We start from the raw sequence: 26,830 nt of genomic DNA, 5'->3' as shown, positions 1-26,830 counted from the left end.
ACAGAAAACCAAACACAACATGGGAGCTGAATAACGAGAACACGTGGACACAGGAAGGGGAACATCACACACTGGGGCAGGGATACCATTAGGAGAAATACCTAATGTAAATAACGGGTTGATGGGTGCAGCAAACCACCATGGCACATGCATACCTATGTAACAAACCTGTACGTTCTGCACATGTACCCCAGAACTTAAAATATAATTTAAAAAAAAAAACACTCAAGGTAAAGCCCCGAAATCTGTGGCTTCACAAGCCTTGCAGACGACTGTGATACACAGGTACGTTGGAAATCCACTGCCTCTTTCCCTTTCCCCACCCCGTCACCTTTACCCAAACCACAGACACATGTACACTCAGACCCTAGAGGCTGTCTCCGCTTTCAACCTCTGACAAGTCTCCCAAATGCGTTTCTTCCTTTCAGTTCCCAGTGAGTATCAGTCCAGGGCTTTCGGTTCCCATCATGGCTCTCTACTTAGCTGCAGGGTGAGCCGCTGAGCCTCAGTTTCTGTCATTACCAAATGGATCTACTAATATGTCAAATAAAATGCAAGGTACTCCAGTATTTTGAAAGACAATGTAACAACACTGATTTAAATATTTTTAAAAGCTACTTTTATCCTTGAATTCGGCAATCCTACTCCTAAGTTTAGGAAACTCAGTTAACTAAAGTTCATAAACTCGGTTCAAGAAGGTCAACAATCTGTAAGAACTGTGTACAAAGGATGACTCTTGTAGTTCTGGCTTTGTTGCTGTTTTGCTTTGTTTAATTTTGGTTTGTTTTCAGGGACTCACTTCATAGCCAAAGACTACTGTTTTAATGGCAAAAATCTGATATTCATATAAACAGGTTTAATAAGTGATGTTACATTATGACTCTGCAATATCATGCAGCCATCAAAAAGAATGAATCGGAACAAAGTTTGCAAACTTTCCTGTTTTGGACCAGATAGTAAATGGCTTTGCAGGCCATACCATCGCCAGCTACTTGACTCTGCTGTTTCAGTGTGAACAACAACTCATAAATGAAGAGAGAGGGTGTAGCTGTGTTCCAATAAAATTTAAATTCCAAAAGCAGTCACGGGCCAGATTTCACCCCTGGGCTGTAGTTTGCCAACCTCTGAATTAGAGCTATACTACAACTTCAAACTATTTCCATTCAGTATTTGCTGTTGAACGGAAAACTAGAAGTTCGTGTGTGACGTGATCACAATTCTGTAAAATAAACAATTGCATCATGACACCCATATTTTGTATGTGTCTGTGTGTGTATGTGTCTATGTATGCAGATGTGCATATCTGGATAGGATTATATGGATACACAGGAAAACATGGAAAGGTACATGTGAACTTTTTACCAAGGTTTAGGAATTGCTAATAAAGAGACAGGAGGGGAAAAGCGATGCATATAAACAAATTATAAAAAGAAAAAATAGAGTACTAATCATCATCTATATGATGATAATTTTCAGTTAGTTAAATTTTACAGACATGTGTTTATGTAAAAATAAATAAGATTCAAAAACTAGTCTCTATCTCTAAGGAGAGTTGTGAAAATTGAATGAAATAAAGCAGGCAGACTCTCAGCAAAGAGCCAGATGGAGCCGCTCATTCCAACTCTAATTATCCCTCAATTAGAAGAAGCCTCCTAACTGGGTTTTCTGCTGACATGCTTCCTACCTAAAAACCTCCACCCTTTCCCTCACCTCTTTCCACTAATTCTGCACTCAGTGTTCTTCTGTTCATTCATTTCCTCATTCCATTTATTTATATATTCTGGACACCATTTATAAGCCACACATTGCGTTAGGGGCTGGAAACTTAAGATTAATAAACACACTTTCTCTGTTCCCAAGATTTAAGAGTGTCTGGTCACAGAATTAGTTGAAAGCCAAGCTTTGGATATATCATTGTCTGCCTCCACAATGGTGCTCCTTCCTCTAAAAAAAGAGAGAAGAACCACCCTCCTCCCAGCAGAGTTCTCCTTCCTGAAGGCAGAGGTTTCCTGTATATGCTCATTGTGCCCACCATGAGTCCTGGCACATAGTACACATTTAATAAAAAGGGATTTAATAAAAAGGGATTGGATATTTGAATTACAGCTGGATGAATTGATGGCAGAAATGAATGAATCATTTGTGTGAATGGGAATTCCTATAATCTGCCTTCCGCTTGCTATTTTATTCTTCCACTAGAAGTCAGTAATAATAACAGCTCAGTTTGCTTCTGTATTTCATAGGTACCAGGCACTGTGCCAAGAAATTACCTGCCTTGTCTCACCTGGCAAGATGTGAACCAATATAATTCACACTTTGCAGAAGGCGGAACTGTAATAAGAGTGGTAAAGTAGCCCAAGGACCCTGAGCTGCTAAAGATGTCCAGCCAGGATATAAGACGTGGCCTCTTACTCCAGAGCTATAGTTCATAACACAATCTCACCTATTTCTCATAGAAAGTACTGAGAGTATTATACAGACCCTGAAGGACTCAAATCTACTCTGTTCCAAATGATAAAAGGCATCTGAATTATTGTATTTCCAAAGACTAAAAAATGGCAACTACCCAAACGTCTAGGCTGCGAAGAGATGAGAATGCCCCCACCATCTTGAAAAACACGGTATTAGAACATCTGCGAGGCCGGTGGACCCCTACTGTCCCAGGGGCTTTCTTTCAAGTGAAAATTGATGATCTGCCAAACATGTGGTCTTCCCCGACATTCTAATGAACTGGTCCTCATGGGCTGCCTAACTCTGATTCCAGCTCTGACAGATGTTTGGCAGGAACCACCCAAAGAGCTGTCTTTACTTTCTCCAACTCCGCTCCTTAGTTCTGACATCTAGAGGAAAAGTGATGAGTACTCCTATCATCCAAATCTTAACAAGATACCACAGAATATTATGAAACTGTCAAGCAAATAGAGAGAGTAGAGGCTTACTTCTTAAATGTTAGAAAATACAACAATTAAAAAAAAAAAACTGGATAAGAAAGAAAGACTGCTTTCCTGCTAAGGGAAAAAATGCAGCAAAGACACCACACAGCAGGCAGAGCCCTGGCGGAAACAATGCCTCCATTGTGGCTTACGGCTTTGACAAAGCAGACTGAATGAAATCAACCATTTGGGGCCAAATTTCCAAGTGCAGCGTGCTGCGGAGCACCAGATGCACTCAAATGGTTATTTTCATGGGAAATGAAAGTGATTTGCATCAATTTATTCAAAGCCATCTGAATTCTCAGCCACATGCATAAAACAAATTCATTGCTCCCTTTGCCTCTGGTAACTTTTTCTGCCTCCTTACTAAAAAAAATCCTTTCCCCCACCTGTACGTTGAAATAGACATCCTCAGGGACTGAGTTTTCTGTGGCCTTTTAAAGCAGACTTGCCTGGAAGCTGTGCCCTGTTGGGGCAGTAGGAGAGAACTGAACTTGGTATTTTGGCTTCATTTTTCTTTTTCTCTTGGCTCATACGATAATTTATTTGATCCCTATTTTGTTCATTCAACAAACCTTTAAGTCCTGTGCCAGACCCCGAGCTTATGACACACCCATGGGACCTTGTCCCAGTCCTCTGGAGGTTTACAGCCTCAAGTGGAGCTGCCACTTAGTCAGAGGTCAGCTTTTAAAGTTAATGCACAAGATAAAAGTCCCATATAATCAGATTGTCCCTTTAAACACCAGGCTCATACTCAATGGAAGCAGGTGCTTTTGTGACAAGATGTCAAGCACATGCCAGAGTGAAGGGTGGGCTGGTGGCAGAATCACCTGCACCAGGTATTAATACATTGTTTTATTGTTGCACTTTGCTTTAGAAAGCAGGTATAATTGTCCGTATTTATAGAATTCCTGCTGAGAACTAGGCTATGAGCCACACAGAAGGCAGAGGCCTTAGCTCATAGTCTCATGCGGTCATGCTTGCCCTATTCTTTGACACTGCACAAACGCCACCAGGGTCTTAAGGAAACAAAAGCTCTCAGCCCCATCATTCAAATTCCTGGTGTTGCCTGTTCATATCCCCACTGTTTCAAGGTGAGTCTCTTTCTCCTGGCCCAACCCATAACTGGTTTCTGTAAGTGAAAAGGAAATCACCGTAACAGTTTACATGTGTTGAGTCTTGCTATGCCCTGTCTTGGTGCCTTACAGGTACTAGCTCATTTGAACCAACACAGCAAGGAATAGGCATTAGGATCACCCACATATTATACAAAATGTAAACAAGGCAAAGAGAGGCTGAGTCGCACAGCTCAGGAGAGATACTCAACCCCAAACACACAGACCCATCAAATGCTGGCCCAGCTTCAAGCAGAACCTGTCTACCTGAAGAACAAGGGTTCTCAACCTTGGCCCTATTGACATTTGGGGCCAGCTCATTCTTTAGTGTGTGTGGGTCGGAGGTGGGGCTGTCCGATTGTACGACATATACACCACTCCTGGCCTCTACCTACCAGATGCCAATGGGACTCCACTGTTGACGGCCACAAATGACTCCAGATACCTCCAAATGTGCCCTGGGAAATAAAACTGCCACTAATTGAGAATTGCTGGTTTAGGGTGACTACATGCTCCAGTTTGCTTGATCACATCCTGTTTATATATAATCCCCAGCATAACTCTTCACTGGAGCTGGCTTCACAGGAGTACAGCACGTGCAGTCATACAGAGCTCCGTGCTGAGAAGGGTCCTGTACTTTATTTCATGCCCCGCTACCATCATTCTGCAAATCTTAAGAGTTTCTGAACTTATTATTTGACTTCTCAACACAGATTGGAAACTGCACTGAATTCTTTCTTCTCTCTGCCCTCATCACTATTTCTATCTCTATCTCCTTTGGCATGCTTGACACTGGGAAATAGGATTACTCACCGCCACCCACAGGTCAACCAGATGCACCTGTGATTTTATGCTCCTAAGTGAACATCTCACATGAGGGAAGGGTCATGGCATGACAGACTGTCTTGCCACCATCAAGCTCGTAAAGTACTACCTGTTTACAGAGCCCCCATCTTAGTAAGTGCAGCGTGATGGTGCAAGTGTGGACACCAGAGCCAGTGGCTGCCTGGGTTTCAATCTTGGCTTTATCACTTCCTATCTATGCATCGACACTTCAAACTCCTAAGCCATAAAAACGGGATGGTTGCGCCCTTTGGTACAGCATGTTGAATGAAGATTAAATGTTAATACAGCTAGTACTTGGAATAGTGCCTGGCACATAGTAAGTCCTCAAGAAATATCTGACTTATCATGGTTACTGTCAGTAGCAGCAGCAGCAGCAGCATGCAGCTAACTCTTGTTTATCCTAAAATTCAGCCCAGGCATAACCTGCAAAAAGATGTTCTTGACCCTTGACAGAGACTCTATAGCCCTGAGAATTTTCCTATCAAGCTTCTAATCTTTACCACATATTTTTTTAAGGTGTTATCATCTTTAACCATGTTTTTTTCTTTTTTTGGAGACTAAGTCTCACTCTGTCACCCAGGCTGGAGTGCAGTGGTGCAGTCTTGGCTCACTGCAACCTCCACCTCTTGGGTTCAAGCGATTCTCACGCCTCAGCCTCCCAAGTAGCTGAGATTACAGGCACCAGCCACAACAGCCATCTAATTTTTTTTTATTTTTAGTAAAGACAGAGTTTCGCCATGTTGGCCAGGTTGCTCTCAAACTCCTGACCTCAGTTGATCCACCCGCCTCGGCCTCCCAAAGTGCTGGGATTATAGGTGTAAACCACCGCACCTAGCCAATCATGCATTTTTATGTACTCAAAGTGAAAGAACCCTCCCTCTCTCACCAGTTGAATCAATTACATTTGCTACATGCCAGAAACTCAACCACTGTTTCTTTTTCCAATAATATATAGCCATGGTTTAAAACAATTAAATATAAGAGAAAGACAGAAAGTGATACACAAAAGTCCTTTCCCAGGCTCCCCAAATCATAGTCTTGCTCCCGAGGGGCAGCCAGCGCTAACACATCCATTTGTACGCTGTCAGAGTTAATTTTCTTCACTTATAAGAGCTTTAGGGAAGGTGTGAGAATCCACCTTGAGTTCTTTCTCATATTCATTCATTTCCTTTACACACCCTGATAGGATTGCATAGGACTCTCTCCATGTGGTGATTACTACAAGTGACTCTCTTCTACTTCTAGTGAACTGCCTCATTCATTCCTGTTACATCGTGTGCCACAATCTGTCCCCTTGTGGTGGACACTTAACCTCTTTCTAGTTATTTCCGCTCTTACAAATGAGCTCCCCAAGAATGGGACCTTTGTCATCTTCAGAGTCTTTTCCCTAAGACCTCATATACTATCTAGCGGATAGCAGGACTCAGCAAATATTTGTTGGAAAGAGGACCTAAGAATAAGGGAACAAGTCCTCCCATGAACACTTGTGTACACATCATCTTCACTTTTGCTAGTCTACTTCAGAGTAAATGCCTAGAAGAACTATCGCTGAATAAAAAGATGTGTGGATTTAATTTCAATAAATAAGAACACATTGTCCTCCAAAGAGACCACAGCAAATTGAACCCACAGAATTATACTGTTGCATGAGGGGTATATTTAGAACTCCTTATTTAAATGGTAAGCTCCTTTAAGATGAAAACAAATGCCGGGCGCGGTGGCTCACGGCTGTAATCCCAGCACTTGGGAGGCTGAGGTGAGTGTATCACTTGACGTCAGGGGTTTGAGACCAGCCTGGCCAATATGGTGAAACCCTGTCTCTACTAAAAATACAATAATTAGCCAGGAGTGGTGGTGGGTGCCTGTAATCTCAGCTACTTCAGAGGCTGAGGCAGGAAAATCGCTTGAACCCGAGAGGTAGTGGTTGCAGTGAGCTGAGATTGTACCACTGCACTCTAGCCTAGGCGACAGAGCAAGACTCTATCTTAAAAAAAAAAAAAAAAGAAAACAAATTATGCTTTATTATATATTCATCATAAGATCTAACACATTGCTTTGCAAGCAAATAGGTATTTCATAGAAGTTTTTTGAAGGATAATTAATATGCCAGGATATAAAAAGGGTTTAATTCGGGAGGGAAAAATGATCATTGCTTTAAGCAGTATATTTTTTAAAATCCATAAGTTAACCCAATTAACCAGACCCCATAAATAGAAGAGGTAAAGACAGATTTCCTTACGTGGCGGGGAGGGGCAAGGACAGGGGAGATGCTGAGTCGTGAGAAGAGTGTTTACACACATGAGACCCCACCATGCAAGGGTCTGCTTTAGTGTCTGAATAGTAATGAAATTGATTCTATGATTTCTTTGATGCCCTCTATATCTAAGAAAACAACTTGCGTAACATATTCCTTTTAAAATTAGATTGAATATAAATTAATTTGGTTTCAAGAATTGAGGAAGAATACTACTTGAATTCTACAAATTCATTAGCAAATTGTATTTGCAAATCCCAGCTTGGAAGTAACTCAATCCATTAAACAAAGAAACACAAAGAAGTGACCAAAAAAAAAACACTTCAGATTGAACTCTCAAGCCTGCGTGTAAATCAGGGCTTCAGAGTAGGGGGCAGAAGTCACTCAGGGGCCTGAATGTCACCATCAGTGAAGCCCCACTCCCGCCACTCCACTCAGAGCCCCTGGGAAAACCTGTTAACTATCAGGCATTCTTCACCTTGAGGCTCTTGCCTTGAAGGAAAGTCTAAAAATGACAACCCCAGTCGTGGAATGAGGAACATCCCACACATTGCCACTCCTTGTTCCAAAATTAGACTTTGTCATAGACACTGATCTCCAAGGTGGCAAAAATAGCTAGCTGCTCAAGGGAGTGCCTGAGCTGTCCTGAAGTCTTACTGCTGCTTCTCCAGCAAGGCAGCTGGCAGCTGGTACAAGACAATCCTCGGCTCGCCGTCACATGCACAGATAGCCCTCCACCTCACACTCCAGGCCCATCCCACCTTCTTCCAGCACCCCCGTTAGAGTGAATAATAACAATGCATTGAATTTTTAAAGCGGAAATGTAGACGAGAAATAAGATGGTAAGACTACTATCTAAAGCCAATACTACACGAATAAATGAGATTTCATTCAACAGTGATTTTTAATTTATATATATAAATGTATATACAGCAAGACCTCGTTTCAATAAATTATATATAATATATAATAAATATACATAATATAATATATAATATTAATGATATATAAATTATAAATTATATATAATTATCAATAAATTAGATATACATATCTAATTTATTGAAACAAGATCTTGCTACATATATCATAAATATATAATTAATATAATATATATTAATTCTATATAAATTATAAATAAATTACATATAGATATATAATTTGTTGAAACAGGGTCTTGCTATATATATTTTTATATATCAAAATATATATAATAAATATATACAATTAATGCAATATATAATATTAATCATCTATAAACTATAAATACATTACATATACTTGTATGATTTATTGAAACAGGGCCTTGCTCTGTCGCACAGGCTGGAGGACAGTAGCACTATCACAGCTCACTGCAGCCTGGTCCTCCTGGACTCAAGCCATCCTCCTGCCTCAGCCTTCCCAGGAGCTGGAACTATGGGCATGCACCATCATGTTGGGCTAATCTTTAAATATTTTCTAGAGACGGGGTCTCCCTATGTTTCCCAGGTTGGTCTCTAACTCCTGGGCTCAGACAATCCTCTTGCCTTGTCCTCTCAAAAGTGCTAAGATTATTGGTGTGAGTCACCTTGCTCAGCCCTAACAGGGATTTTTTAAAAGACAGATTACACATTGATAGATGTTTCTGAAAGGTGCTCTGATTATCAACGTCATTTAAAAATGCTAAGACCATGCTCAGTGGGGACATAAGAGCTTTAAAACCCCTCAGAGGACTGAGGCATCATGACCAGAGGTAAAGTTTCAGGAACCAGATAAAACCATCCTGCATTCCTGGCTCCAGTAGTAATGAGCTGTATAGCTGCAGACAAATGACTTCACCATGCTGAGCGTCTCTTTCCTCATCTATATCATAGGACATTGATTCCTTCCAGGTCAGGGATCACAAATAAAATATTCTTTTCCATTGTAAGCTCCTGTAGGAGCATGGGCCTCAAGTGCCTACTTACCACTCTATCCTGGCACACAAAACAGAACATAGTAGGTTCTCAATAAACATGTTTAAATGGTCAAATGAATGAGAGTGTACAAATGAATCTACTCCACAGAGTTATTGTGGTGATTACAGAAAAGGCAAGTAAAGTCTCTTATATCTTATATTGTAAGAGACCTGAAAAATAACAGTGGCTATTATCACTAAAGAGTTGGGCATATCATAGATGTTCAAGAAATATACAGTATTATAAGCAAATGCCATAAAGCAGGAAAAATATTTAAGAGTGAAAAATCAAACCACTAAGTAAATACTATTCCAGAAATGTTCATGGTGCAGGGGACAGACACTGAGGAGACCCATGACCTCCTCCACCTGGTGGGCATCCCCTTCTGTGGTCCCCTTCCTTTGCATGCACAGGGCTTATGACTTGCTTTTAATCAGTAGACTGGCTGGGTGCAGTGGTTCATGCCTGTAATCTCAGCATTTTGAAAGGCAGAGGAAAAAGGTTTGCTTAAACCCAGAGTTTGAGACCAGGCTGGGCAACATCATAGGGAGACCTCAGGTCTACAAAAAATAAATAATAAATAAAAGGAGCCAGGCATGCTAATCATCCCTGGATACTCAGGAGGCAGAGGTGAGAGGAGGTTGAGGCTACAGTGAGCCTTGATTGCACCACTGCAGTTCAGCCTGGGTAACAGAGCAAGATTCTATCTCCAAAAAAAAAAAAAAAAAAAAAAAAAAGAACCAAAAATCAATAGACTATGGCAGAGTGATAAAGTGAATAAAAGAATCCTTCCATGATTGCGATACATAGGATTGTGGCCTCTTGCTGGCTTTGACGAAGTATGTAGCCGTACTGGCAAGGTCCATGTGGCCAGGAGCTAAGGCTGGCCTCTGCCTGACAGCCAGCAAGAAACTGAAGCCCTCGATCCCACAGCTCCAAGGAGCTAAATTCCATCAATAACCATGTGAGCTGGGAAGTGGATCCTTCCCCACTTTTACCTTAAGATGAGACTGCAGCCCCAACAGAAACCTGCATTACAGCCCTGTGAAAAACTGATGAGGAAGGCCCACTATGCTATGCCAAAACTCCTGACTCACAGAAACTGTAAAATAATAAATGTGTGTTGTTTTAATGGTGCATAGTTTGTGGTACTTTGTTACATGGCAATAGAAAATTAATTCAAGTAGTAATACAGACATCAATTAGCCATAGCATCGGTAGCAAGGTCCCAGAGAAGGACGTGTGAGGGCAGACACCACTGGGTGTATCTAAGCATTGCCGTGTCAGGATGCAAGATCAGCATTGCCAGACCTTTCCACTTTTCAAGAAAATATAAAAATCTGGCCAGGTGCAGTGGCTCACGCCTGTAATCCCAGCACTTTGGGAGGCTGAGGCGGGTGGATCACGAGGTCAGGAGTTCGAGATCATCCTGGCCAACATGGTGAGATCCTGTCTCTACTAAAATACAAAAATTAGCTGGGCTTGGTGACATGTGTCTGTAATCCCAGCTACTCTGGAGGCTGAGGCAGGAGAGTCTCTTGAACCGGGGAGGCAGAGGTTCCAAAGAGCCAAGATTGTGCCACTGCACTGCAGCCTGGACAATGGACCGGGACTCTGCCTCAAAAAAAAAAAAAAAAAAAAAAAATTCTGAGATTTATGTGTAAGCTCTTAATTTTTAAATGTCAGTCACTAATTTGGAGTTTTTAGAATAGCAGTGAGTTATTATTTCTCCTCTACGTTTCCTCTTTAAAAATTCAATGCAGGGCAAAGAAAACATATGTAGGGGCTGGATTCAAAGATACAGTGTCAGGTGGGGTGATGCCAGCACATCTGTTCCAAATCTGAGCCCTACTACCTTCTAAGCTGGTGGTTTGGGGTCTTCAGTGCAAGAGTTCTCATGAGGTTTAGAAATTACACAAAACATCCTTAAAATATTGTCTGTTACAGAGCAGAGATACGACACATTCTTGTTTTATTATTACTGATGTTTTTATCATAGTAGTTTTCTATGTCTGTTGAAACAAATTACCATCAATTGGTGGCATAAAACCACACAAATTTACTGTGTTACAGTTCTGGAGATCAGAAGTCCAAAATCAGTTTCACTTGGCTGCAGTCAAAGCATCAACAGGGCTGGTTCCTTCGGAAGGTTCTTGGGGAGAACCTGTTTTCATGCCTTTTCTAACTTCTCAAAGCCACCAACAGCTTTCGGCTCACAGTCCCCTCTTCCACTTCAAAGCCAGCTGTGTGGCATTTTAAAATCTTCCTCTCCACCCCTTCTCTCTCTCTCTCTCTCTCTCTCTGCTTCCGCCACTGCCTTGCCCTCTGTTTGACTCCTGTTTCTCTCTTTTTTTTTTTGAGACAGAGTTTCGTTCTGTCACCAGGTTGGAGTGCAGTGGCGCTGTCTTGGCTCACTGCAACCTCCACCTTCTGGGTTCAAGGATTCTCATGCCTCAGCCTCCAGGGTAGCTGGGATTACAGGTGCCCGCCACCACACCCAGCTAATTTTTGTATTGTTAGTAGTGACGAGGTTTTACCATGTTGGCCAGGCTTGACTTGATCTCCTGACCTCGCAATCTGCCCGCCTCGGCCTCCCAAAGTGCTGGAATGACAGGCGTGAGCCATGCTCCGGTCCTCTTGTTTCTCTCTTCTAAAGACACATGTGATTACATTCAACCCACCTGGATAGGCCAGAATAATCTCGCCATCTCAGGATGCTTATCTTGGTCACATCTGCAAAGTCCCTTCTGCCTTGTAAGGTAATATTCACAGAATGCAGAGATTTGAATGTGGACATATTCGGGGAGCCATGATTCAGCCTCCCACAACTGTTACTATTGTTATCTGACCCACAGGGCCCTTCTTTATGAGTTTTGGGATTGAGAGTCATAAGGCTGACTCAAATCAATTTGCTCCAGGCTGTAATTTCAGCCTGGTATGGACCCAAAGTGCAGCCTTCTGTCTCTAGATGCACTCTTGGGAATGTTACAACAGTGATAGTTAACAGTGAGTTAGGTCTTCCAAATAGTGAGGCTAAGGCCAGATATGAGTTTCGCCATGTTTCTCCGGTTATGACCTTGGCCATCTCATAGAAGCAAGTCGGCAGTCATATAAAGGCAATTCCTAGTGGAATGTAGCCAGGTATATGAAGATCCACTCTTAATTACCAGAAAAGGCAAAACAGCAACCTAGGCAGGGTGAGCCAGTAACGTTGCCTTCGTTTGTTTGTTTTAGCATGGTATCCCCTAATCAGAGATTGATTGAAGTGCATTGATTTTAAGCTTTTCACAATCCTTCCTTATTCAGATCCCACGTTGAAGCTTACTCACTTCCATCTAAAACAGGATGCCGTGGCTTTAAAAATCATATTTATTTCACAGAAGTCATTAGGCATACAGCAAATTAAGAGCAAGTGACATTATTTTCTAGTTAAATTTGCAAAGGGATAATCCAAACGATTTACTCATATTCCTGATTAATTTTTGGCGGAAATAATGAGGAGGTTGTAAATGGAAAAACATGTGCATGAGCATGCAGAACCTGCCTTCAAGTACAAAACAATTTATGTTAATTGATGGCTTTGCCAATAAGATGATCTTAGAAAAACTTCTTCAGGTGCCTAAAGGGATCTAATGGAATAGCTGCACACCACTAATGCAATGACACGTTGCCCTGTAAGTTTTTTTGTTTGTTTGTTTTTGTTTTTTGTTTTTTGTTTTTTTTAATTAAGACGGGGTTTCACCATGTTGATCAGGCTGGTCTTGAACTCCTGACCTCAGGTGATCTGCCCGCCTTGGCCTCCAAAGTGCTTGGATTACAGGCATGAGCCACTGCACCCGGCCGCCCTGTAAGTTTTAAGTGACTTGAATTCTACTTCACAGCTCACTCCGGCTCCCTCACTCTCTCTCTCTCTCTCTGTGTCTCGCTTTCCCCTCCCAATCTCTCTCTCTCTCTCTCTCTCTCTCTCTCTTCATCCATCCACTGATCTCTTTTTATTGAAATACCCAGCATTCCTAAGTAGATGGGGAAATAGATACCAAGATTGTATTAGTTCAAAAAGGAGGTCTTCCTGGAAGCCTGCTTGGAAAGACAAGCAAATCCTTCAAAGCATTTTCGGCCTTTGATTCAGCAATTCATTCTTAAGAATTTTTTGGAGGCCTGTCATGGTGGCTCACGTCTGGAATCCCAGCACTTTGGGAGGCTGAGGTGGGTGGATCTTGAGGTCAGGAGATCGAGACCATCCTGGCCAACAAAGTGAAACCCCGTCTTTACTAAAAACACAAAAATTAGCTGGGTGTGGTGGCACGTGCCTGTAATCCCAGCTACCCAGGAGGCTGAGGCAGAAAAATCACTTGAACCCAGAGGCAGAGGTTGCAGTGAGTTGAGATCACGCCACTGCACTCCAGCCTCAGTGACAGAGCGGGACTCCACCTCAAAAAAAAAAAAAAAAAAAAAAAAAAAACCTAAAAAAAAAAGAAAATAATTTGTCTTAAACAGATAGCCATTGATGCATACAGACTTGAGCATTGAGCTGATGCACAGGGTTTTTGTTGTTTTTTGGAGAGATATATATATATATATATATATATATATATATATATTTAGAGAGGGGTCTCACTTTGTCACCCAAGCCGGAGTACAGTGGCAGAAACCTAGCTCACTGCTGTCTTGAATTTCTGGGCCCAAAGAATCCTCCTGCCTCAGCCTCCTGAATAGCTGGGCATACAGGCACAAGCCACTGTACCTGGCTAATTTTTAAATTTTCAGATCTTACCATTTTACCCAATCTCATCTCAACCTTCTGGTCTCAAGTGATCCTCCTGGAGAGACCTCCTAAAATATTGGGATTGCAGGTGTGAGCCAATGTACCCAATCTTGATGCATAGTTTTTACAATCTATGAAATATCCATATAATAAAATTGGACCACAAAATATGATGCTGCAGATGATATTTAATGAGACAATATGTAGATATATTTTTGCAGAAAGCTAGCACAAGTAATGTATTCAATATAATTCTATTTTCTACATCTACCTAGTTAAAATACCGGAAAGCTACATAGTCAAGAGTGAGTAACGGGTGTATTCTTGTGGGTGGGCAGAGGGATGACTTACTACATTCTTTTTGTTCTGCTGTGTTGTGTATAATTTTTCAATAATATGTAGATTCCTTTTGAAATAAGGAAATAATAAATACAATGATTTCTTATAGTTTCTTCTAGTAGTTTCTAATTCTCTAAAATCTATTAAATTTCATGATTCCCTACTCCTCAATCTAATTTTACATTTGCTCTACTTAGACATTTAGAGAGAAAGTGAGGGAGATGGGGAGAGAGAGAGAGAAAGAGAGAGAGAGAGAGAGAGAGAATGAATGGAGATGCAGATATAAATGGACCTAGATGTTGTTGCTAGATAAACCTCTAGCCATTTTCATCAGCCATTGCTAGGATGAACCTGGACCAACCAGTCTGATGCTAATGATGGCTCAACTATTAACAACAGTAATACCAGCTACAGTTCATGGAAAGTTCTATAAGGAGCTCTGGGAGGAAAATGTTATGAGCATATCTCACTTAAACCTTAAGAGAGGACTTCAAGATAAATGCTATTACTGTTCCCATTTTAGAAAGGAGAAAATGAGCTCGGGGATATCAAAAACTTTGCTCTCCTCCACAAAGCTGGAATGTTTCAGAATTGGTGTTCGAACTAAGTCTGGCTTCATGGGCCACAATCTTGAACATAGTATGATGGCACTGACTCATCTCTGTTTTATCTGTGTCTACTCCTAAATTAGTTATATTAGTCACAGTTTTCCAGAAACAGAGTAAATAGGATATATACACCAACATCTGGGGTCTGAAGGCCTGAAAGCTGACGGTGACAGTTTCTGTTCTGGATTTTAGGGCAAAAGGAGACCAATGTCCCAACTCAAGATCATCAAACAGAGAGAGCTTATTCTCTCTTACCCTGCCTTTTGTTCTATTCTATCAGATTGGATGAGGCCCACTCACATAGCAGAGGGCAATCTGCTTTACTCAATCTATCAATTCAAATGTTAATGTCATTCAGAAACACCCTTAGCGACACACCCAGAAGAAAGTTTAACCAAATATCTAAGCACCCTGTGTCCCAGTTAGGTTGACATATAAAAACAACCATCGGCCAGGTGTGGTGGCTCATGCCTGTAATCCCAGCACTTTGGGAGGCTGAGGCGGGGGGTCATGAGGTCAGGAGATCAAGACCATCCTGGCCAACATAGTGAAACCCCGCGTCTACTAAAAATACAGAAAAATTAGCTGGGCGTGGTGGCACATGTCTGTAGTCCCAGCTACTCAGGAGGCTGAGGCAGGAAAATCACTTGAACCCGGGAGGCAGAGATTGCAGTGAGCTGAGATCATGCCACTGCACTACAGCCTGGGTGACAGTTTGAGACTCTATCTCAAATATATATAACCATCAGGGCCAGGTGTGGTAGCTCACACCTGTAATCCCAGCACTTTGGGAGGCTGAGGTGGGCAGATCACAAGGTCAGGAGTTTGAGACCAGTGTGGCCAACGTGGTGAAACCCCTTCTCTACTAAAAATACAAAAATTAGCTGGTTATGATGGCGGGTGCCTGTAATCCCAGCTACTTAGGAGGCTGTAGCAGGAGAATCGTTTGAACCTGGGAGGCGGAGGTTACAGTGAACTGAGATCATACCATTGCATTCCAGCCTGGGCAACAGGGCAAGACTCAGTGTTACACACACACACACACACACACACACACACAAATCAAAACCTTTAATTCATTCCAGGCCGCCTCTGCATGCCCACCACTGCCAGGTCTGAAATCATACACACGTCTTCAAGCCCAGCCCTAGTTTCCCGCAAATGCTTAAGTCAGCCCTGGCTCACGGGGAGCACTTGCTCTTTTCCAACAATAAGCTCTGTCCTGCGCCCCAAATCCAGCCTCCTCAATATTTCTGACTGACCCATGTGCCAAAAAAAAAAAGCATACTTTTTTTTTTTTTTTTTAAAGCCTACACCACCCAGTATTCCCAAGCAGTCTCCCATCCAAGTACTAACCAGGCCCTACCCTGCTTAGCTTCCGAGATCAGACGAGACAGGGAGCGTTCAGGGTGGTATGACCATAGACAAAAGATGTACTTTTTAATGGTTGGGAAAAAATGAAAAGAAGAATAATATTTCATGACGTGAAAATTATATGAAATATGTATATCAATGTCCATCGGTACAGTTTGAGGGCACGGCCATGCTCATTTGACTACATCTTTCTCATAGCTGCAGTTGTGCCACAGTGGAGCTAAGTGCTTGCAGACCGTAACAGTCCACAAAGCATAAAGCATTTACTATCTGTCTCTTTACAGGGAGCTTTGCTGACCTCTGCTATAAAATCCCAGAGTGCTGCATGTAGACATCGTTTTCGATAACTTGGGGCTGTGCTGGAACAGATCACATGACTGGCATGCTTTGCCCCTCCACCCTTTAAATCCAACCACCCCACATGTTTCAATTAAAAAGTTTCAAACTACCCTAATCTTCCCATGCTAACTCACTTACTCTGCTTTTGTATATTTCCTTCCAGATGTGAATCTCTATGTATATGTTTGCAGCCACAATGCATGATGTGCATTATTTAACTGTTGTGCATTCGTTTATCATTTATGATTTCGTGAATTTATACCCCTTAAAGAAGAAACTCATGAACATAATTTTTTTTTTGTTTTCTTTTTTTTTTTTTTTGAGACAGGGGGTCTCACTCTGTCACTCAGGCTGAAGTGCAGTGGCACAAACTCCGTTCACTGTAACCTTCACCTCCTGGGCTCAAGTGATCCTCTACCTCAGCCTCTTGAGTAGCCGGAACTATAGTTGGACACCACTGTGCCTGGGTAATTTTTGTATTTTTGTGGAGACAGGGTCTTCCCATGTTGCCCAAGCTGGTCTTGAACTTCTGGGCTCAAGCCATCAGCCTGCCTCAGCCTCCCAAAGTGCTGGGATTACAACAGTGAGCCACCACGCCTGGACTTATGAATGTAATTCTTTGCGTAATCCAAGTCTCTAGCATGACGTAAAGCAAAGAGCAAATGTTCTGAGGGCATGTTTATGTGTGCTGTGTGTTTATGTTTGGGCATCTTCATACACCAATGACTATGAAGAGAAGGCATGTGCATGGCTCTGGGAAGCAGTCCATGGCAGACAGGTTCTCCTTGACCCACAAAGTGTTGGAGCCTTAACTGGAATTAATTCCCGACAGTTACCAACTGGCAGGTATTACGTCCAGACACAAATCTTTGGCTTCCCTTGAAAAATCAAGTGATCTACCTACATGGATCTCACAGTCTCATGTTCTCATATTAAGGGTTGTCTGGTCTTGGGCTTTTGATATTTCACTCTAGCTTCCCTCAGCCCTCGTCTTTCATTTCCATTCTTCCCTCTGGCCCCTGTTGACATTTGAAATAACTTCTGATACAGTAAGACATATATCCATAGTAGATGATCCACATGGTTGTGTCTATAGATGTCTGTACACATGCAAATTAATTTGAAACACCCTTACGACTGAATTGGAAAGTAGACAAAGGGATGCTTGGTCATGGTGTTAACAATGGCCCACATCGGGCATTCTGGAATGGCATTTAATCCAAGCGGTACACTGTTGAGAAGAGGAATAAATCATCTGCTCAAACAATGCTGACCATATTTTCCAGCACAAAAATGACCCAATTGCTTTCTGCAGTGATATGCACCAGGGCACGAGGAAGAAATTGCAAACGTACCATTGAGTTCTTCACGCTCTGTAGCAAGCGCTCATGCTGCTCAGCTATGGCCAAGGCAGCAGAGTGGACTTTCTGATAGATGGCCTCCCCATCTCGGGTCTGAAAGATAAACAGCCCTTCACCAGTCTCACACATCCTGTGAAAACAAAAACAAAACAGCTTCTGAAAATCCAGCGCCTAGAAGTTCAATGCACTAAGTTCCTGGAATACTCCATTAGGCTGTGCCCGTTTATTATTTTTTATGAGATTAAGATTCTTGTTCACATCTGCTAAACAAAGTTAACTAGAACGGAAATGTTCAAAGTGTTCAATTAATTGTTATTAACAAGGGCAGGGGACCAAGGGACTCCAGGCTAACCTGTGCTGAATGCTTTTAATCACAAAGTAAAACAGAAATTTAATAAAATGTTGTTTCTTGATAGGGAAGGTAAAGGTAAAATACTTTACCTTCCTTATTCTTCACCTTGCCACTCTCAAAGACAAATACCTGTGCATACATTCCTTTGTACAGTCTGTGAGTAACTCCTCATCAGAAACAGCACAGAGGGTGAGGAAGATTCTACATCTCTTTTAGAGTCTGATCTTGCTTTCCCTACAGACCATGGCTTTAAGGATTCTTTCCCTCCTAAAATCCTAGATCTCCAGCTTTCATTCAGTGTGATGGATCAAATGAAGTTAATTTTTTTTTCAATGAGCATGACTGTGCTGAATTAATATTTGGACCATTAGAGAAGTTCTTCATGGAAAGCTGTATAATTGGATAATTAACATCAAGTGTTAAGAAGAAGGGTATCTGTACCTCAGATGGTAAAGGTAAACAAAGAGAAATAAATTTCATTAACAAGGGAAGATTGGTACACACAATTAGGCAAGAGACAAATAAATGCTTTTTATCGAAATACATTTTAGTATGTATGTGCATATATATGCTATGTATATATATATATATATTATGTTTATATATTTTAGTGTGTATATATATAAAACTACACTCAAATATATTTAATTATTACCAATATTTTTTAAAAACTTGGACAAAATCATATTCAGGGATATTAAAAGAAGCTCTGAATTTGATACATACATACGCCAACAGTAAACTAAAAGATTGGTTCATTTGCTTGCTTCTTTTAAAGCACTTAATTATTCTAAGACACAATGCCACTCCTTCCATTTCAGAATTTCTTGCTGAAAAACTGAACGGTAGATTTAGTGCCTGAATTTTGCTCCCATCTAAAGAACTGTTTAAATAGAAACTAGGCAAACTTTCAGTCAAACCTCTGTTATTTTTTAAGTCTAGCCCAGTCTATGCAATTAATGCAATAAAACAAGGGAGCTGTATCCCTATCTAATGTTTTGAAGTTGGCCCAGTATCACAGACAAATGACAGTTTTCTACATATATGGCATGGCCTAAGTAATGGGCTAAAATCCATTAAATTTAAATTACATTTCATGACGTTCATGAACATGAGCCATGTATGAAGAAACAGAAGTTTGGGTATGGTGGCTCACACCTATAATCCCAGCACTTTGGGAGGTCAAGCTGGGCAGATCATCTGAGCTCAGGAGTTTGAGACCAACATGACAAAACCCCACCTCTACTAAAAAATACAAAAATTAGCAGGGCATGGTGGCGGGCACCTGTAATCCCAGCTGCTCAGGAGGCTGAGGCAGGGAGAATTGCTTGAACCTGGGAGATGGAGGTTGCAGAGAGCCAGGATCGTGCCACTACACTCCAGCCTGGGCGATAGACAGAGACTCCATCCCCGCCCCCTGCCTCAGTGGGAAGAAAAAAAAGAAGAAACAGAGAGAAAAATGATGGCTCTTTCAATAAGCTAATACAAAGAACTACCTCATGAGGTTGATCATGTGATTTTAATTATTAAGTCATTTTAATCCAAAGAAGATCTGAAACTGAAATTAAAGGCATTTTCAATCAAGTTGCATTTCTTTTCCGAAGACATCTTATAATACTTAAACCCTTTCTGCTACCTCTTCCTTATTTAAGCCACCATGCAAACTTGACTCTATTCTTGGCATGTAATTCTGTAAGGTTTTGTTCTTCATACATCTTTTGTCCATCAAATATGGAAATATTAATTTAAGAGGAGAAAGTAATCCTAATCAATTCTTTAAGAGGAGAAAGTGGTCTCTGGTTTCCCCTGGGGCAGAGGTCTCTGTATATTTATTTACTTCCTTAAATGCCAACCTTGGTTCCAGAAGTATTGAAGGTACCTGTTACTCAGAAACACTAGTAGTATGACAGATTAATACCACACCTTGCATCTATGTTTCTCAAGCTTGGACGATCTAGTGGCTTTCAAAGTCTTTATTAACTGCAACTAACCGTAGAAAATATAATTTAGATTTTTAGCCAGTATACCTATCAATTTCTCTACTATCAATCTATAACATGCTAATATTTTCTATTCTATCTTATTTATAATACTAGTGGTGGAATGCTTAATCTGTAACATAATCCATTCATTTTACTCTTGGAAAATCACTCTTACCTAATGCCCACTTTTAAGAAACAAAATACATCTATAACCTTTTTTTAATGACATTTAAGTCTTTAACTAAATATTGTGATAAAAAAACAAATGAAATCAAAACAACTATAGTACCAACATTCTTCTTTAATGTACATAGATTTCCCTCTCCTCTGCCTGAAGATCTGGAAAACACACACACACACACACACACACACACACACACACCACTTACCACTAACAGAAAATAATAGGAAATACAACCTCAAATTCCATTAGAGTTTAGGCAGAGAACATGAATGCATAATGGTGCTCAAACCCACTATGACCTAGGGTAGTGGGAGTGCAGCTAGCAGAGAGCACAGTCCTGTCTAAGCATAGTAGCCAGAAGTCAGCCCTAATCAGATATCTACGTGGGGGAATGGGGAAATACCCATCCAAGGTGCTCACAGTTTCTGATTAAGAGAAGCAAGACATCTTGACTTTTATGTGAAGTCCCATGAATTTTATATGTCAGCAACTTGTTTCATTTTCTCTTTAAGTTGTGAGAGTCAAAAGGCCTTGATCAACCAGATGTGGCCAAGTAATCACCAGTGTGCATTAAAGACACAAATTGCATTAAGAGCTCTAAATAGAACATAAATGAGGCCTTTGGTGTAAATTAAGACTTTTGCTCAAAGGCATGTGTCCTTCATTGGACAGCCTGGCCCATGAAGATGCTAATGACCACAAACTGACCTTCAGATGCTCTTCCACCAGGTGTCTTCAGTACCCTACCCACAAGTTCTTTTCTCTTATCCACCCCTCCCAATTGATGTGTTTGGAACTGTTTCATAAGCAGCTTTATAACACTCTAAAATGTTACTACAGGCCTCCATTTAAAATCATATGATGGGCTAACTCCCCGAGGCAGTTCGAAGAAAACAAACAAACCGAAAAAAGGAAGTGAAAAGAAAGACAGGCCGGGCGCGGTGGCTCACGCCTGTCACCCCAGCACTTTGGGAGGCCGAGGCGGGTGGATCACAAGGTCGAGAGATCGAGACCATCCTGGTCAACATGGTGAAACCCCGTCTCTACTAAAAATACAAAAAATTAGCTGGGCATGGTGGCACGTGCCTGTAATCTCAGCTACTCAGGAGGCTGAGGCAGGAGAGTTGCCTGAACCCAGGAGGCGGAGGTTGCGGTGAGCCGAGATCGCGCCATTGCACTCCAGCCTGGGTAACAAGAGCGAGACTCCATCTCAAAAAAAAAAAAAAAAGAAAAAGAAAAAAAGAAAGGCACATCAAACAGGTTAATGGTCTTACACAACCTCATACAGCAATGTCTGCTTCTCATCTCTAGAGAAAATGCAGCAGAGAACAAAGATGTTCTAACGGGTTCACCCTGTAGCAGAATAGACAAGTCACCTGCTTTGACTTCCAATGGTCCCAATTCCTCCTTTCTCTTTACCCACTGATTTTTACCCTGGATGCTCTTCCTGTATCCAAAGTGGTCCCAACTGACCCAACACTTTGGACGTTAATGAAAACCAGTGGATTGGAAACCCAGAGAACATAAAAAAGAGTTTACATTAGGCCTTTCTAATTTCCTCTGTGAAGATAAGGATTCGAATATAATAATATTGCTGCCATATAGATGCAGGTATGGTTTTCAGTTTCCTAGTAATTGCCTAAATGAAATGCCTGTCACTCCAAATCATGGATTAGTCAATTATTCAAGAATCCAGAGGGAACCATTAACTCCGAAAATATTGGGAACCATTCATTCTTCCACACACCAAATACGTGTCAAGGCAACATAATAGAATGCAGAAGCTTGAGCAGGGATTACCTGGCTGGCCTGGCATCTCACCAGCTCTGTGATCTACCGACAGCTATCTTGCCTGTCTCAATCTGCATTTTCATCTGTAAACAACTGTAATGCTAAGAACTGACCTACATTTACTGCTAGTATTAAATAGGATATGCAGAGTACACAGTCGTATCTTCAAATAAAGGGAGCTTCTATTATTCCACCGGAATGTGAGCTCCCTGTAGACAGGGAATGTGTTCTGATTTATTCACAGCTTTCCCACTCATGCCTAGAGCATGGATTGGTTTACGTTTGGTGCTCAATACATAACTGTAGAATGAATTGTGAGGCAGAAGGCAGTGCTAGGAAAGGGGTAGCTGGGAAAGTGACATAGGCTTCCTTGAACAAATTCTACTGACACTGAGAATTCATTGAGTTACCCTGGGGAGGGGAGTGGCTTGAGAAAGAGGGTAGGAAAAACAGTCTTGACAGACAGAACTGCACATATAAAGCTTTCAGGTGGGACACAGGGAAGTGAAGCCAACATGTTGGAGAGGTGATGGGAGGAGGAGCTGTCTGTGGGGAGGAGCGCAAGTGGGCGGAGCGCAGGTGAGCCTGTGCTGGGACCATGGTCCTGGGTACTGGGAAGATTCAAGGCGCAGACACTATGGTTCACCCACACTGAGTACCCAACTTCAGAAACTCTGTTCTCTCTTTTTGTACGTAACATTTCACACCAACATATTTTATTAAATATGAAAAATACTGATGGAGTTGAAATTATGGAAACTAAAATAAATTATCTCATGGTAGGCAGTATAAGTAAACATGAAATCAGTAGCAGTAAGTTTCATATTTTCTTGTTTTCAAGATGTCTTCTGTGCACTGTGTCTCATTGCATCTCTCTCTGTGTGTGTGTGTGTGCGCGCGCGTGTGTGTGTGTGTGTAGAATATATGGACATTGTCAAAAGCAGAACACAATTTGATTGCAACGTGTATATTTAACTCAGGCATTTCTTTCTCTCCACCCCTGCCAAGGCAGCTATTAAATCAATGTTGTATTTTACATTTACAATCACGTTATAATTGAAAGACTAAGGTTCTTGTTACACCTACCAGAGACAAAGCATAACAGCTGCTGTGAAGGATATAAACATAGGCTTTCTCTTTGAGAAGCTTAAAATTAATTTGGAGAGACAAGATCTACATATGCAAAACGTCTGAGAATAATATCATGGCTGCATGAGCCATACTCATGGGGCAATTTAAGAAGGGAACGTATAGTTGAGAAGAAGCGTGGGTGTCAGTGCGGGTAAAATGAAAATTTGGAATTCAAAACCCTGAGAGGAACAGATCCGAAGCACCTGACAGAGAGGGGTATAAAATTAAAAAGAAAAAAAATCTGCAGAATGTTTACTTTTGTCTGTGAAAGTGAGGTGAACTAAAAATACAGTTTGAACAAGTGGAGTACAATCCCCTCCCCCCACCCCGGGGGCTATAGCAATGCCAACAGCACTTTGACAAGAAAAAACACTCGCATGGACGTGAAATGAAGAAACGGGAGGCTTAGCCATGTGGGTTCTAGGAGCTTCATTTTGAGGAAGAAATTAAGGAGGAATTTCTTCTTTCTTTTTTTTTTTTTTTTTTTTTTGAGACGGAGTTTCGCTCTTGTTACCCAGGCTGGAGTGCAATGGCGCGATCTCGGCTCACCGCAACCTCCGCCTCCTGGGTTCAAGCAATTCTCCTGCCTCAGCCTCCTGAGTGGCTGGGATTACAGGCACGTGCCACCATGCCCAGCTAATTTTTTGTATCTAGTAGAGACGGGGTTTCACCATGTTGACCAGGATGGTCTCGATCTCTCGACCTTGTGATCCACCCGCCTCGGCCTCCCAAAGTGCTGGGATTACAGGCTTGAGCCACCGTGCCCGGCCTCTTTTTTCCTTTCCTTGAGACAAAGTCTCACTCTGTCACCCGGGCTGGAGTGCAATGATGCAATCTTGGCTCACTTCAACCTCTGCCTCCTGGGTTCAAGTGATTCTCCTGCCTCCAGCCTCCTGAGTAGCTGGGATCAGGCATCCCCAAACTAGGGCCCGCAGGCCGCATGTGGCCCCCTGAGGCCATTTTTCCGGCCCCCCCACTGCACTTCAGGAAGGAGCACCTCTTTCATTGGTGGTCAGTGAGAGGAGCACAGTATGTGGCAGCCCTCCAATGGTCTGAGGGACAGTGAACTGGTCCCCTGTGTAAAAAGTTTGGGGATGCCTGGCTGGGATTATAGATGCCCGCCACCACGCCCAGCTAAATTTTTTTTTGTATTTTTAGTAGAGATGGAATTTCACCATGTTGGTCAGGCTGTGTTCAAACTTCTGACCTCAGGGGATCCACCTATCTTGGTCTCCCAAAGTGCTGGGATTACAGGCATGAGCCACCATGCCCGGACTGGGGAGGAATTTCTAAGGAGCTTGTCACGTGGACTTGATCTCAACTCTACTAAAGTCAGCAATACTGACATGGTCCCATCATTCTTTGTTATTAGGGCTGTCCTGAGCACTGTAGGATATTGAGCAGCATCCCTGGCCTCTATTTACTAGATGCCAGTAGTACCCCATTGTTTGACAAGCAAACGTGTCACCAGACATTGACAAATGTCCCCAGTAGAAAAAATCATCGAAATACACTAACATGAGGACAAGGGAGAAGCCAAGTAATGAGTATATGGTAAGAGGTTTCATATACAGCGCAGCATCTGAGTTTAGGGAACTGTTGCTTCCATACAGGCTGGATGACAAGGACATTCCGTGTTGTCTACCTTTGTTGTCTTTCCTGTTCCAATCACTGGCATTACTGCCTGGTTAATCTCAGCTTAAGATACAGCAGCTGTCTATTCTCCTAGCGCCCTGTGTGTGTGCTTGCTGGAGATCAGAGCGATCTGGCCCAATTGCTATTGCAATTGTTTTCCTAGCCCTTTCTGTGACTGCTAGGGTGAAAAACGGGAATCAGTGTAAGATAACAGACCATATATTACTTGCCACTCAGGCTTCTGAGCGTGGGACAGCTGTCAACATCCATCATTCACATACAACTTGCATGATGGTTGTCAAATCTTTGTGCCACTTACGTAATTGATTTTTAATCAACTCGCTTTATTTTCCTTAAATGAATCTATTTTTGTAAGTTGGAATTATCACATCCGTATCAAACCAGTATCCCCTGTTGTAAGCTGAAAGCAAGCTTAAACAATACATTTAAAAAATTGTTATCAAACCCTGCTACATCCTCTTGCTGTCAAAGATCTGAGCTAGAAGTTCGCTCACTTCTTAGTAACACAAGTACATTAGAAAGTTTTAGAGGTGTGTCGGACATGCGGCATCCAACTGAGATGTTTCTCCATTATTCAAGCAAAAGGATCAAAAAGTAAACTGAAAAGAAATGACTTTATCATTGTGAGACTCAGATTTATTTAACATCACCTCTGCTGCCCAAAATCATGCCACAGTTTTGGAAACGCAGGTGTAGTTCCTAGAGACCTGCTCCAGGTGATGTGGGGTGATGTCTGGAAGATAAGAAGTCTCTGCCGGGCATGGTGGCTCCTGCCTGTAATCCCAGCACTTTGGGAGTTCAAGGCAGGTGGATCAACTGAGGTCAGGAGTTTGAGACCAGCCTGGCCAACATGGTAAAAACCCATCTCTACTGAAAATACAAAAATTAGCTGGGCATAATGGTGGGCACCTGTAATCTAGCTACTCGGGAGGTTGAGGCAGGATAATTATTTAAACCCGGGGGACGGAGGTTGCAGTGAGTCAAGATCACACCACTGCACTACATCCTGGGTCACAAACTGAAACTCCGTCAGAAAAAAAAAAAGGAAGTCTCAATCCCAGCTCCCTCACATAATGCAATCATGACCTTGGATGGGTTCCTCCACTTCTCAAAGTGTCCGTGACTACGTATTTCAAATGTGAATAACAAGGTCACCGAAACCACACAGGATGGTGAGAGGTTGCGTTTTGTATTTAGCAAAGGATCTAGCATCAAATAAGCAATTAATATTTGTCCTTGTTGCTATCTGAACCCTTTAAAATGTCAAAGTCAAACAGAACAGGGTGCTCTGGAAAATCCTCATGAGAGAGGCACAACCACATCTTTGCCTTGAAGGCAATGTGGGTGACTGCACCCAGAACAGCAGTGGGGGAGGATGAGTGACTAAGAGGTATGGGAATGGGGTGTGTGTGCCTGGGAGAGAGTGATGTTGAGAGAAAAGGTGGGTGGGCACAATAAAATAAACCTCTTCTTTGAGAGTGAAAATATGAATTCAGAAATAGGAATCTCCCTCTAAGAAATGAATCGGTTTTAATTAAAGAAATACTAGGATGCAAAAAAATGGGTGTTTTGTTTCTCCAGCTCCAGTGAAGGACACAGCGTTTGTGCTGGAGGACTGGCACACCTTACGAGATGTAAAGCTTGCTGCTGGTGTGCAGGGTGAAGAGAAAGGCCCCAGAGCGGATTGTGCAGGGCCACACTGTGGCCTTCCTCCTGCCATTGCGTCATCACTAGCACCGGTTTCCTAACAGCCAGAGTCCCCTCAAAGGCGCACAGAGATCTTTGCTATTGCCTTTAGACAAATATTCTAATACTTACTGTCTGGACTTGAGGGTTTGTGGAAAAACAAACAAAAGAATAAAT

At 42.0% G+C, this 26,830-nt stretch overlaps 1 protein-coding gene and 1 pseudogene across 1 annotated transcript in view; both read right to left on the bottom strand.

Moving 5' to 3' along the window:
• Positions 1–26,830, bottom strand: part of DOK5 (docking protein 5) — a 170,236-nt gene that overhangs the window by 23,701 nt on the left and 119,705 nt on the right. Inside the window, exon 6 of the mRNA XM_003932601.3 lies at positions 17,866–18,001. Within this exon, the coding sequence (XP_003932650.1) occupies positions 17,866–18,001 (136 nt within the window). The remainder of the gene's footprint in view (positions 1–17,865; positions 18,002–26,830) is intronic.
• On the bottom strand, positions 16,105–16,223 carry LOC120368044 (5S ribosomal RNA; annotated as a pseudogene).

This window comes from Saimiri boliviensis, chromosome 9 (genome assembly GCF_048565385.1).
Source record: "Saimiri boliviensis isolate mSaiBol1 chromosome 9, mSaiBol1.pri, whole genome shotgun sequence".
NCBI lineage: Eukaryota > Metazoa > Chordata > Mammalia > Primates > Cebidae > Saimiri > Saimiri boliviensis.
Note: the sequence above shows the minus strand (reverse complement) of the source record. Positions and strands in the feature narration are given on the sequence as shown.